Source organism: Amyelois transitella, chromosome 13 (genome assembly GCF_032362555.1).
Source record: "Amyelois transitella isolate CPQ chromosome 13, ilAmyTran1.1, whole genome shotgun sequence".
NCBI lineage: Eukaryota > Metazoa > Arthropoda > Insecta > Lepidoptera > Pyralidae > Amyelois > Amyelois transitella.
Window position 1 is genome coordinate 9,924,171 of NC_083516.1, and position 13,508 is coordinate 9,937,678.

General features: G+C 36.8%; 1 protein-coding gene across 2 annotated transcripts in view; it reads right to left on the reverse strand.

Moving 5' to 3' along the window:
- Nucleotides 1-2,474: 2,474 nt before the first annotated feature.
- LOC106137183 (AP-2 complex subunit mu) overlaps nt 2,475-13,508 on the reverse strand; it is a 127,538-nt gene continuing 116,504 nt past the window's right edge. Inside the window, exons 2-12 of one of the 2 annotated variants that reach the window (XM_060947587.1) lie at nt 13,264-13,371; nt 12,834-13,022; nt 12,266-12,428; nt 11,072-11,187; nt 10,277-10,379; nt 9,399-9,521; nt 7,840-7,999; nt 6,002-6,235; nt 4,714-4,852; nt 3,480-3,610; nt 2,475-2,866 (exon numbers count right to left, since the gene is read on the reverse strand). In XM_060947587.1, coding sequence (XP_060803570.1) covers nt 3,503-3,610; nt 4,714-4,852; nt 6,002-6,235; nt 7,840-7,999; nt 9,399-9,521; nt 10,277-10,379; nt 11,072-11,187; nt 12,266-12,428; nt 12,834-13,010 — 1,323 coding nt within the window. In that variant the 5' untranslated portion in view covers nt 13,011-13,022; nt 13,264-13,371 and the 3' untranslated portion in view covers nt 2,475-2,866; nt 3,480-3,502. Of the gene's footprint in view, nt 2,867-3,479; nt 3,611-4,713; nt 4,853-6,001; nt 6,236-7,839; nt 8,000-9,398; nt 9,522-10,276; nt 10,380-11,071; nt 11,188-12,265; nt 12,429-12,833; nt 13,023-13,263; nt 13,425-13,508 lie in introns of those variants that run through there. The other variant, XM_013337971.2, reaches the window with a different exon arrangement.

Genomic DNA, 13,508 nt, shown 5'->3' on the forward strand with positions numbered 1-13,508 from the left:
ACGCAGGCCGTAGAAAACTGAAACTCATGCTGCGTATGATCCGCAGCGTGAAATTTTACGCATGCGGTCCAATCCCGCGTGCGTGAGCAAATCCGCGTGACACTAAAAGCGCCCTATAGTCGCAGCGTGATGTTATATAGCCTAAAGCCTTTCTCGATAAATGGTCTATTCAATGCAAAATAAATTTTTCAATTAGAACCAGTAGTTCCTGAGATTACCGCGTTCAAACAAACAAACTCTTCAGATTTATAATACTAGTATAGATTTCCTTTGGTTACAATGAAAAAAATGGGTTACTAAGTAAAAATAAAAAATAATTTAATTTTTTTTTATAGTTTATTGTACATTATTTGTAACACGATACAATATAAGCTATGACAGCATGCACTTATCATACATTCTCTTATTACAGTTGCTTCCAATCAACGCGTAATAAAGGAGCGAAGTGACCTAGATCATTCGAATGACTTCAAGGTTAATTTAAAAAAATAATAATAGTTTGAACTTAAATGACAATAAATTGAGTCTTGTATAGCTCATTATAACTCCTTAAATATCCTTCCAAATTCAAATGCAATGTACTTCCAATTTCAAAACATATGTCTTCTTCCATTTACATATTACTTTTATCATGTAAAAAACGGACAATTTTATATTTATATATAGATTACCGATTACGATCAAAATATACTACATCATTCGCAATGATTTCCAAAATAATATCTTACCTATACAAAAAAAAATAGAGAAATATTGATGATTGAGAGGGTATTTGTCTAAAAAATATTTGAATGTTCAACATGGGATTTTTGGGAATGTTCCCGGTCAGCACGCTCCTTAAGCGATACCTACATTAACTAATATTACGATAACTTCGTATAGTGATATTATTATATAAATGTACCCAATAGGCTATTACACTCTTTTTTGAAAACTGTTTTAAATCAATCCTGAGACTGTGTTATACCTATAGAATTTTTATTAAAATTTGTTGAAGCCGAAAAGTGCTCTAAAAACGATTTATTATTTATGATTTTGTATTTTCGCGCGAAAACGCCATCCGCCATGCTGTTTTGACTCGTGACGTCATACTTTTAGTAAACAATACGGCTCTACGTAAGACTAAAGTAAAAAGATTTTTGTAATAATGAATTACAATACATATTGTTGGTGTCTTGTTCCTGAATGCAAGAATACAAGTATAAAAACACCAGAAAAATTGTGGATTCCACTGCCAAGTGATATTAAAATGAGAAACCATCAACGTATTAATCCTCGGTAGATTTATATTGTCTGCTTTCACAAAACCGTCTTCCATGATTCTATTAAATTATTAAAGAGTAAAAACCCAAAAATGTGATAGAAATTTTAAAATTTCAAAATAAACAGAGCCTGACATCATCAATATGTTTTCGATTCGATATTTGTTTACTAAAAGTATGACGTCACGTCAGTACCCAACATGGCGGATAGCGTTTTCGACTTTTGAAGAACAGATTAAAAAAGAGGATTTTTTAAATTGAATTATAAAATCCATATTGCACTTTTATGAACAATGATCGATGTTTTTCTTTTATTTTTTACAAAATCTATAAGATACGTGCATTTTTATATTTTTTTTTACATGGTGTAAAATAGCCTATTGCATCCTACATACAAAAAAAGAACTAAAATTCTAAGAGGAATGGTTCAGATTAGGAGCCGTTGTTATTTGGTCATATTATATTATTACTTCACGTCCTAATTCATTATTTCTACTCCATTCATTTTTCAGTAGACAAATATTGCAATAAATCGTGGCTTTTTTTAACAGGATAATTAAGCAATATAAATTTTCATTAAATCTTAAAAAAAACATGAAGTTTTGACACTATTATGTCAAAACTACACGTTAATTTTAAACAATAAGAGCTGATATTAAATCAATTAAAATATAACAATAATTGCGTTTCAGTAGTCGAAACTTCATTTAACAGCATTTCTGTTTATATCTTAAATTACATTATGTTCCTGTACAGTCGCATGCACAAATGTGTACATGCGTGTTATATATAATTTCAAAAACGTTTTTAGTGTACATATTTTGCTCGCGACTTTACAATGAAAGGAATATCTGAATTAACCATGTACAGTAGGGCGCATTAAGAAGAATAACTAAGTCATAGGAAATTAGCATACAAATCTATGTTACCCACTGTACATCCAAAGTATATTTAAAATTTACATCTACTTAATGCAAACCTTTTCAAACCAATCTTATTAAAAAAAACTTACAGAAAAATAAATCTGCACATTACATTTGAAAAGAGAATTTTAATTTCCTTTTAAAAAATATCATCATTTAACTACCATAGATTTGCAATCTATGATTTAGCACACTTTTAAAAATAATTTTCAAACCAAAATATAAAGTTTCGATATAAGAGATTCGATTCTTACACAAATTTTAATAAAAATGTTGTCTACATTAAAAAAAATTAAAGTTATTATATTTTCTGTAAGGATGTGTTGTATATATTAATTCTACAAATAATTTGGATACAATTCACTAAAAGCAAAAGAGATAATAATAAACAACATACTATTGAATATTCTACGAAGTAAGGAACCACTTTTTAAAATTATTTTCAATTTAGTTATTTTCATATAACCAAACACATTTAGCACGCAATAAACAAACTTAGGTACAGAGTATTAATACGGGCTTAAAATAAAGTTACAAAAATAAAATATTGAAGGAAATATCGCGTCCCGTAGTTTTTGTATGAGATGATAAATTAATACATAATAAATATATACATCTATTTTTATGTAACATGCCATTACTAAATGTCCATTCGCGGTATCCCAATCATTCGGCGGCATCCTAAAACACAAAAATATTTATTTTTGAATAATTTTTTCTCCTGGCTTTAGTCCCGGTCACTTCCTCACCACTCTGGAGAGGATCCTGGATTGGGCGAGTCAGGTTTTTACACAAAGCGACTCCCGGCTGACCTGAGCAACCTTGGCAAGGTATCCTAACTCGAATCTGATCATGATTTTACATTCGGTTGCTATGGTTTCATGATGGAATTGAGATTCAAATACATGATATCCATCCTAGCCCATCGCCTACTAGAGCCATGTTCCAAGTTTATAATCCTATCCCTTAGTCGCCTTTTACGACATCCATTGGGAAGCTAAATAAGAGTGATTCTATTCTCTAGTGCTGGAAACCACCTTAAATATGTTTTTGACTTGTCTGTGGTACCGGAGGTCCCGGGTTCGAATCCCCGATAATGAGAAACGAACTTTCTCTGATTGGTCTGAGTCTTGGATGTTTATCTATCTAAGTATTTATTATAAAATATAGTATCATTGAATTAGTATCTCGTAACACAAGTCTCGAACTTACTTCGAGGCCAACTCAATCTGTGTAATTTGTCACGTAGGTACATATATTTTTATTTATTTAGAAAGATAGCCCAATTACTTACATTGATCGTAAATTCACAATTCATTAGCATCGAGTCTCATAGAGTCCGGAGCGGCCGATGTAGCGAACCCATTTGATGACGTCGTGGTCCGAATAGTTCAACTTTGGCTCGAACACTTTCAAGTAGCGTACCTGCAATGTAACAAAATGCTGATTAAAGACATGTTATTCTTAACGTCTATATCCCTTGAGGGGTAGACAGAACAAACGGTCTTGAAAATAGTGACGGGCCACGTTCTGCTGTTTGGCTTAGTGATAGACTTGAGAGATACTAATATCCTAACTAAAATATGATTCAAAAAGAAAGCCGAAAGCCTTCTCAAATCATTATCAGTTACTAGCTGTGCCCGCGACTTCGTCCGCGTGGATTAGATATTTTGGGCATCATTGAAGCCCAAAATATAGCCCTCAAGTATGAATAATGTTCCCCGTTTTTTTCACATATTATTTTATTTCTTTGCTCCTTATAGTTGCAGCGTGATGTTATATAGCCTAAAGCCTTCCTCGATAAATGGTCTATTCAACGCAAAAATATTTTTTCAATACGCACCATTAGTTCCTGAGATTAGCGCGTTCAAACAAACAAACTCTTCAGCTTTATAATATTAGTATAGATGTCCTAACCACTCTGAAGATGAGCCTGAGGTGTGCATATAAAATAAAAATATTTTTTTTGTATGATTCTTCCTCCTGGAAGTCCCGGTTGCATCCTCACCACTCTGGAGAGGAGCCCGGGGTATGCCTTCGACCATAGATCCTGGATTGGGTGACTGACCCCCATTTGATTTCCTCAACCTTTACAGGGGGACTTAACCCAATTGTATCCTGGTCAAGAGTGCAATACATAAATGTGCCTATTCTCTTAAACAGCTTTTACGACACCCATGCGAAAGAAAATGAGTGGTCCTATACATAAGTGCCGGTAACCACACGGCAGCCATTTCCAATAAATTGCCTTTAATAATATTTCTTATGTGCTGCGTGGTTCCCGGCACCAATACAAAAAAGAATAGGACCACTCCATCTCTTTCCCATGGATGTCGTAAAAGGCGACTAAGGGATAGGCTTACAAACTTGGGATTCTTTTTTAGGCGATGGGCTAGCAACCTGTCACTATTTGAATCTCAATTCTATCATTAAGCCAAACGTGGCCTTTCAGTCTTTTCAAGACTGTTGGCTCTGTCTACCCCGCAAGGGATATAGACTTAATGATATGTGTGTATGTATCAATGTACCTTGAATCCTGAAGGCGCGAATGGCACTTCGAAACCCATAGAGATGGGCGGCCGGGTCCACTTCTTCTTGGTGTCCGTCTCCAGTAGTTCAATCTCCGCTGACAGCTGCGTCTCCTTCATACCGGCCATGCGTTTTATTCTGTGAACAAATTTCACGACATTAAATAATTATCTATATATAAAATTCTCGTGTCACAATGTTCGTTCCCATTTCGATCCGATTCTCATGAAAATTTTGTGAGCATATTGAGTGGGTCTGCGAATCGGCCAACATCAATTTTTCATACCTCTTAGTGATAAGGGACAACCCTTGAATTTTTTTAACTAGAAATTACTTAAAAATTAATAATATGGCAAAACAACGTTTAAGCCGGGACAGCTAGTACTTATCTAACAGTCATGATTTTTCTATTAATCAGATGATTATCTATTAATCAGATTATTAAGATTGTAGCGACATCTCTATGTCACAAATAACAACTGTCAATCACGCGACGCTATCGGCCAGTAACAGCGAAGAATCTAAATCGCGCAAGCAAATTTTTCACGGATTAATCAAAGCTCCGACACAACATCGTCTGTCGCGCGGTTCCCCAGTCATCACACCCAGCCTAGCGGAAGATCTTCCATTTTGGCGGTCGAGCCGAATCATCGCTCCGGCTACAAGATCATTTTTCATCTTGACCTACGACCTTGTTCCCTACCCAGAACCTTGTAATCTGTCAAAACATTCAGTTAATCACAAATCTCAATTCCATCACAAAGCCAAACAGAATCTCAATTCCATCACAAAGCCAAGTTGGCTCTGCCTACCCCGCTAGGGATATAGACGTGATCATATGCATGCATGCATGCATTCAGTTAAAGCTATTTTCTTTGAGATTTTTTAATCAGCAGCGATGACCGGCGACGCAATGTCTACAATGCAATTTTATATAAATTCGCAACAAACCCGCATTAGGTATCTCCTCCTGGTAGATGATAAACATCGAAACCCAACACACTGTCAAAGCCTATAATAAAAATCACTAACGATTAGAGTAAAATACACATGGATATCGTAAAAGGCGACTAAGGGATAGGCTTATAAAACTTGGGATTCTTCATTTAGGCGATGGACTAGCAATCTGTCACTATTTGAATCTCAATTCTATATCATTAAGGCGACAACAGCTGAACGTGACCTATCAGCCTTTCAAGACTTGTTGGCTCTGTCTAAACCGGAAGCGATATAGCCGCGATTGTATGTGTGTGTAAAGTAAAATAATAGAACAAGTAGCTAGCTCACTTCCAAACGATAGCGTTCTCCGACGCCTTATACTTGGCCTTCCCCTTGAGGCAGATCAGCTGGACGCCGCTGGTGTTCAGCGGCGTGGGGATCTTCACCTCGATCTTCTGCCCCAGCAGCGACGGCTTGAAGTTGCTCTTCAGCACCACCTTCACCTCCATCTTGGTGCGGCCCACTTCGCGCACAAGAGGAATGACGCGGAAAGGCAGCGATATGTCTTTGGTGGTGCGGTATCTGAAATGAGAAATGCACTGTCAAAGGCTATAAATAAAAATTACATACATATATATGTATATATGTATGTAATTTTTATTTATAGGCTTTATTATTTATTATATATTTATAGGCCGGGGCGGGTTGCTAGTGTATGTACACTAGCAACCCGCCCCGGCTTCGCACGTGTGCAAAATTCGGAAAAATTATACATAAAAACCTTCCTCTTGAATCACTCTACCTGTTACAAAAAACCGCATCAAAATCCGTTGCGTAATTTTAAAGATTTAAGCATACAGACAAACAGACTAAAATAATAATAAATAATAACTTTGTTTTATACTATGTAGTTATATGGTCACGTCTATATCCCTTGCGGGGTAGTCAGAGCCAAAAAATAAAAATTTCTAACGATTAAAAATATATACACGGATGCAGTAAAAGGCGACTAAGGGTTAGGCTTATAAAACTGAATTATAAGGCTTAAAGAACTGATGACGCGAAAAGGCACCGATATGTCTTTGGTAGTGCGGTATCTGCAATGAGAAATGCACTGTCAAAGGCTATAAATAAAAATTACATACATATGGTCACGTCTATATCCCTTGCGGGGTAGTCAGAGCCAACAGACTTGAAAAGACTGAATGGCCACGTACAGCTGTTTGGTGAAAAAGGTTAATATACATGGACACCGTAAAAGGCGACTAAGGGTTAGGCTTATAAAACTGAATTATAAGGCTTAAAGAACTGATGACGCGAAAAGGCAGCGATATGTCTTTGGTGGTACGGTATCTGCAATGAGAAATGCACTGTCAAAGGCTATAAATAAAAATTACATACACTAGCGACCCGCCCCGGCTTCGCACGGGTGCAAAATTCGGAAAAAATTATACATAAAAACCTTCCTCTTGAATCACTCTACCTGTTACAAAAAACCACATCAAAATCCGTTGCGTAATTTTAAAGATTTAAGCATACAGACAAACAGACTAAAATAATAATAAATAATAACTTTGTTTTATACTATGTAGTTATATGGTCACGTCTATATCCCTTGCGGGGTAGTCAGAGCCAAAAAATAAAAATTTCTAACGATTAAAAATATATACACGGATGCAGTAAAAGGCGACTAAGAGTTAGGCTTATAAAACTGAATTATAAGGCTTAATGAAGGGATGACGCGGAAAGGCACCAATATGTCTTTGGTGGTGCGGTATCTGCAATGAGAAATGCACTGTCAAAGGCTATAAATAAAAATTACATACATATGGTCACGTCTATATCCCATGCGGGGTAGTCAGAGCCAACAGACTTGAAAAGACTGAATGGCCACTTTCAGCTGTTTGGTGAAAAAGGTTAATATACATGGACGCCGTAAAAGGCGACTAAGGGTTAGGCTTATAAAACTGAATTATAAGGCTTAAAGAAGTGACGACGCGGAAAGGCAGCGATATGTCTTTCGTGGTGCGGTAGCTGGAATGATATCAATCAGATTTCAATCTTAACATAACATCCTACTACCTAATATTATAAATGCGAAAGTTTGTGAGTATGTCAGGATGTCAGTCTAATATTATAAATGCGAAATGTAATTGACAAAGGAAAGATTTTCATCTTTCACCTACCTCATCAGCTCAAACTCCCCGTCGGGGGGGATGAACGAGATGGAGTGCTCAGTCTCGAACTTGCTGAGCTTGACGCACTGGTGGAACTGGCAGTCGTCGATCACCACCACCGGCTTGCCGGAGCGCGCCGGGTCGCTGTCAGTGTTGCCCGATATGCCACCTGTAATGTGACGATACATACATACATACATACATATGGTCACGTCTATATCCCCTGCGGGGTAGACAGAGCCAACAGACTTGAAAAGACTGAATGGCCACGTTCAGCTGTTTGGCTCAATGATAGAATTGTGAATAGATAGATACATAGGTTTCATTTATTGCACATGAAAAATGTTGTTGTTTTTCCATGACTCGCAAAATTCATTGGAAAAATCATTAAAAAGGCAAATTATAAGTTCTAACGTGAAATGTTATAGTAACATAGGTACATACATACATACATACATACATATGATCACGTCTATATCCTATGTGGGGTAGACAGAGCCAACAGTCTTGAAGACTAAATGGCCACGTTCAGCTATTTGGCTTAATGATAGAATTGAGATTCAAATAGTGACAGGTTGCTAGCCCATCGCCCAAAAGAGGAATCCCAAGTTTATAAGCCTATCCCTTAGTCGCCTTTTACGACATCCATGGGAAAGAGATGGAGTGGTCCTATTCTTTTTTGTAATAGTGCCGGGAACCACACGGCACATAGGTACATGCATGTCTTTAATCACGTCTATATCCCCTGCGGGGTAGACAGAGCCAACAGACTTGAAAAGACTGATAGGCCACACTCAGCTATTTGGCTCAATGATAGAATTGTGAATAGATAGATACATAGGTTTCATTTATTGCACATGAAAAATGTTGTTGTTTTTCCATGACTCGCAAAATTCATTGGAAAAGTCATTAAAAAGGCAAATTATTAGTTTCAACTTTAAATGTTATAGTAACATAGGTACATGCATACCTATAATCACGTCTATATCCCTTGCGGGGTAGACAGAGTGAAGAGTCTTGAAAAGACTGAAGAGCCATGTTCAGCTGTATGACTTTATGATGGAATTGAGATTCAAATAGTGACAGGTTGCTAGCCCATCGCCTACAAGAGGAATCCCAAGTTTATAAGCCCTTAATCGCCTTTTACGACGTCCACGGGAAAGATATGGAGTGGTTCTATTCTAAAATGTGGGATACCACACACTAAAATAAGATGTTAAAAGTGTATTTTGAAAGGCGATACAGTATTACTCGATACAATTTTCAAAGTTTTTTTGAACATGACCCTTCTGCATCGTTAGTTGCGATCAAGTCAGAATTGTAAGTTTAACTGCAAACTCTGCACATTCAGACAACTGTATGTGTAACCATAATCGATCCAATACGGGTTAGGTTTACCTGCAAAGGTTGAGGAGGCCAGATGGGAGTCGCTTAAAGTAAAAACCTGACTCGCCCAATCCACAGTCAGAGTCCACAGCCAAAGGCATTCCCCGGGCTCCTCTCCAGAGTGGTGAGGATGCAACCCGGACTATAGCCAGAGGAGGAACTGTATCAAAGAACATACTGACCATTTCCTTTCCCCTTGGCTTCCATGACAATTTTATCGTTGATGCCAAACTTGCACTCGGGCATGCCGGATAAATATGACTTCATCACCACTTTCCCAGCCACATGAGCTGATAGCACTTGACCTAGAAAAAAAAACATTTCAACATTAAAATGTAATCTGCAATGTAGTTTGTTCCGCCGCTTCTTCTACACATGTGCTTTGGAAGCGGTAGTAGTTATAATTAGATTTAAGTTATGTGACGTCAATAAGTGATACCTTGTATCCAATTTTGAAAATAAATCTATTCTACATTCTATTCTTTTAATTAATGAAAAAAAAAAACAGATATTAAATTTCTGGGAATAATAACTTTTAACGTAGTATAAGGAGAGCCGCCTAAAATCGATATCCTACTTTTTTGAAGTTGGTAAAATTTCTAAAACCTTCTCCTAAATGTAACAAACACTTTACTGAAGATTTTATGGTGTTTACTGTTTATTAAAAAAAACTTAAACACCTCACATGTCCATGTGTCTGCCTCAAATTGCACTACAGTAGCCTTTTTGAGTACATAAATACAAATAATTCCTCTTCATAACTTCCAATACCAAAAAAAAATATTTAATAATATTATAATGCCAACGGGGTTCATATTGTACCCCTACTTATAAGCAGTAATTGTAATTTTCACCCATTGGGGTAGACTAAGGACAGAGACTAAGGATTTTCAGTTGTCAAAATCCTTACAGATCCACTCGCTACGATCCTAAGACCATACCACTCCCGCTTCCTATATACATACATACATACATAAAATCACGCCTCTTTCCCGGAGGGGTAGGCAGAGACTGCTTCCTATATGATATGCAATAAAGATTTTGAATTGAAAAAAGTTACCTTGCGGTGACATGAGCAAGTTGACATACTCCAGAACGTCCAGAAACAGCTCGTTGCGTCTGTATTTTATGCCTTCTCGCCGCCAGCCGATTTGACCGGTCACCTGTGGCAAAATACTAGTTATTGCAATAGGATCCAGTCAAGATTATTCATAGAAGTCACGTCTATATCCATTGCAGGGTAGGCAGAGCCAACTGTCTAGATAAGACAGAAAGGCCACATTCAGATGTATGACTTTATGATGGAATCGAGATTCAAATAGTCCCAAGTTTAAAAGCCTATCCATTAGTCACCTTTAACAACATCAATGGGAAGGATATTCAACTGGTTCTATTCTAAAGTCAGGTTCAATTTGAAAAACTGTTAGGTGAGGGTAAACATCGTGAGGGAACCTACATATTCAGGCAACTGGATGTGCAACCATGACCATAACTTTTATACCTTACACACTCACTACACATTATAATCATTGTCTTCTCTTTTACTAACAATACCTACTTGTTGTGTTTGTCTTTTTGTGTTTGTACATTTAACAAATGTCAATCTTCTCCTTTCAGATTGTATACCGTCCAATTTTGTAACTTCGTGTCTCTTCAAACCATGACATTGACAGAAACACTGAAAGTCCGGTGGAAGCCATAATATAGAAAAGTAAGAAAGAAACCATGCTCCAATACGAGTCACTTTGGGTAAAAACTTGACTCACCCAATCCATGGTCAAGGGCTTACTCAGAGCTCTACTCTAGAGCGATGAGGATTAGACGGGGAATGCCAGGCGGATGAAAATGATTATACCTGAGAAGTAATCTGCGCCTGCTCTTCTTTGGAGGCAGATTTGATGCCCTGTTGAGTGATGAAGGTCTTCAATACTCCGGTGTCAGAGTTCTGTGGGTATCCAAAGTCCAGGATCTCTGAAATATCAATATTTTGTGTAAGTCACTTTATTCAAATTTTAAAATAACATACATATGTATATAGTCAGGTGTCTTTTTTATCCCTTGCGTATAGTCAAAGCCTCGTTAAATGGACTGAAAGGGCACATTCAACTGTATCATTCATTCAAACCTCAATGAGATGGTTTTGAACCTTGCTATAATCAGGTATACAGTAGAATCCGTTTAGTACGACTTCGCATATAACAACCAACCGTTTTTAGCGACGCAACTATAGACATATGTTTGGTTTCGTATCGAGCCACTATGAAAGTACATTCGTTTATTACGACTCCGCTTATAACGACCGACCGCTTTTAACGACGGAATTCAACGCACATTGTCCGGTTATAACGACGTGCGTCGACGTGTTTACAAACAAATCTAAGTTATAGGTACATAATAGAAGCTATCCCCGCCCCGCGCACCTACCTAGCCCATGCATCGCGGACTGTCTGTTTTGTTTATGTTACATTTCCTAATTTGCGGGTGACAAGTGAGTGCGCGTACTAAAATGGCTAAGCGAAAAAGTTTCTCTATTGAAGAAAAAAGTTTTATTTTACAACGTTTAGAAGCTGGCGAGTCGAATGTAACTATTGCGAAGGAACTTGGTGTAAATCACTCGACTATATCCACAATAAAAAAGAATAAACACAAAATAGAACCTTTGTTTAACGCAAACGTTTTAAAACCTAAACGCGTGAGGGAGTCGTCTCAAGAACAAGTTGATGTGGCACTTTTACAGTGGTTTTCCTTCTTAGTACACTTCTGTACCGTATATGTATGCATATTATTATATGTGAAATAAATAAATATTTTTAATTCAATGTTTTTTTTTGTCTGTTAGTCACCTTAATACCTACGTATTAATACGTATGTACATAAATTTTGTATATGATTATTAAAAAAAAAAATGATTGTTTAGTACGACTTCCGGTTATTACGACGTAATATCACTGGTCCCTTGACCGTCGTTATAACCGGATTCCACTGTACTAACAAGTCATACCTTAATACCATCATTAAAACTAGTTCCATTATAGCACTATATACTTACCATCGAGTAACTCGTAGATGAGTACAAAGTTATTCTTGATGTTCTCCTCGGAGATCTTGCCGAAGTAAGACTGCATCACGTCAATGATCTTCAGCAGGAACTCGAACACCATCGCAGCGTTCACATTCTGCTTGGTCACCGCCGCAAGCCAGATGTTGGCTCTCTGTTGATAAGTTACTATGTGTGAAGTAAGTTTTTTTTTTGTAAAGGCCTTAGCTAACAGGAACCAGTGTGTATACAAGATTGAACAGAAAGAATTCACAATTGTAAGTCTAACTAGTAAGAAAAATTAATGAATATCGTGACTTTTTTTAATGACTTCAGTGAACCAGCTCATATATTTTATTTTGTACCTCTACAATTACCATCAAGAAATAGCAGAGGAAAAGAAAGATAAGACATTTAGAACTTTTATTAATATATATAACATATAATATTTAATAAATACAAGAGCTTTGAAAATAACAGATAAAGAAGCAATTATGGTGCTAGTGACAATATTTGACTACTAGCTTACAATCGGTATGTATATCTAACAAATGGAATTTAATAAGTTGTGTGTTCTTACTTTGATATGGAAGAACGAAGTCCTCGCTATGTTGGTGACGGGAGACCTCACTTGCTGGCGAGCGTGGATCACATTCACGCGGAATGCATCCACGGCGTTACGCCCAATATCATCGCGGTACACCCGCGAGATCAGCACCTCGCCTTTATGGTTGTACACGAACAGGCCCCCAATCATGATGACTTAGGCCTGGTAAAGGTGTAAAACAATCATTGAAAATCTGATCGATTTCTTTGAGACAAATTGTAATTCTTTTTACTGTAGGGATATTCGTGAAATATAAGAATCAGTATCTTTATTTGACGAGCTTTATACGAAATAACATAATTTCGAGGTAGGCGACCAAAGAAAATGAATAAATCGCTACGAATCAATATGACAGGATGTGACCAATATCGGATCTGGAAATCAAGTTAATTTCTTTGCCTACCTGGTACGCTCCTCTGCAATACATCAGGTCAAAGAGAATAAAATTTGGTTTATCTATTCAATAAAACAGAAATAAAACATTTTATTCTGTTAAAAAGCCGAAATCACTAATAGGTGATACCCGCCCCCAAAAATTGAAACGTCAATAACTAACCATAGACACATGAAACCGAAAACGTCAAAAAAATTGATTTGACATACTCTCTACGAAACTGATATCGATTGTAAAATTTAAAATCTCATAGT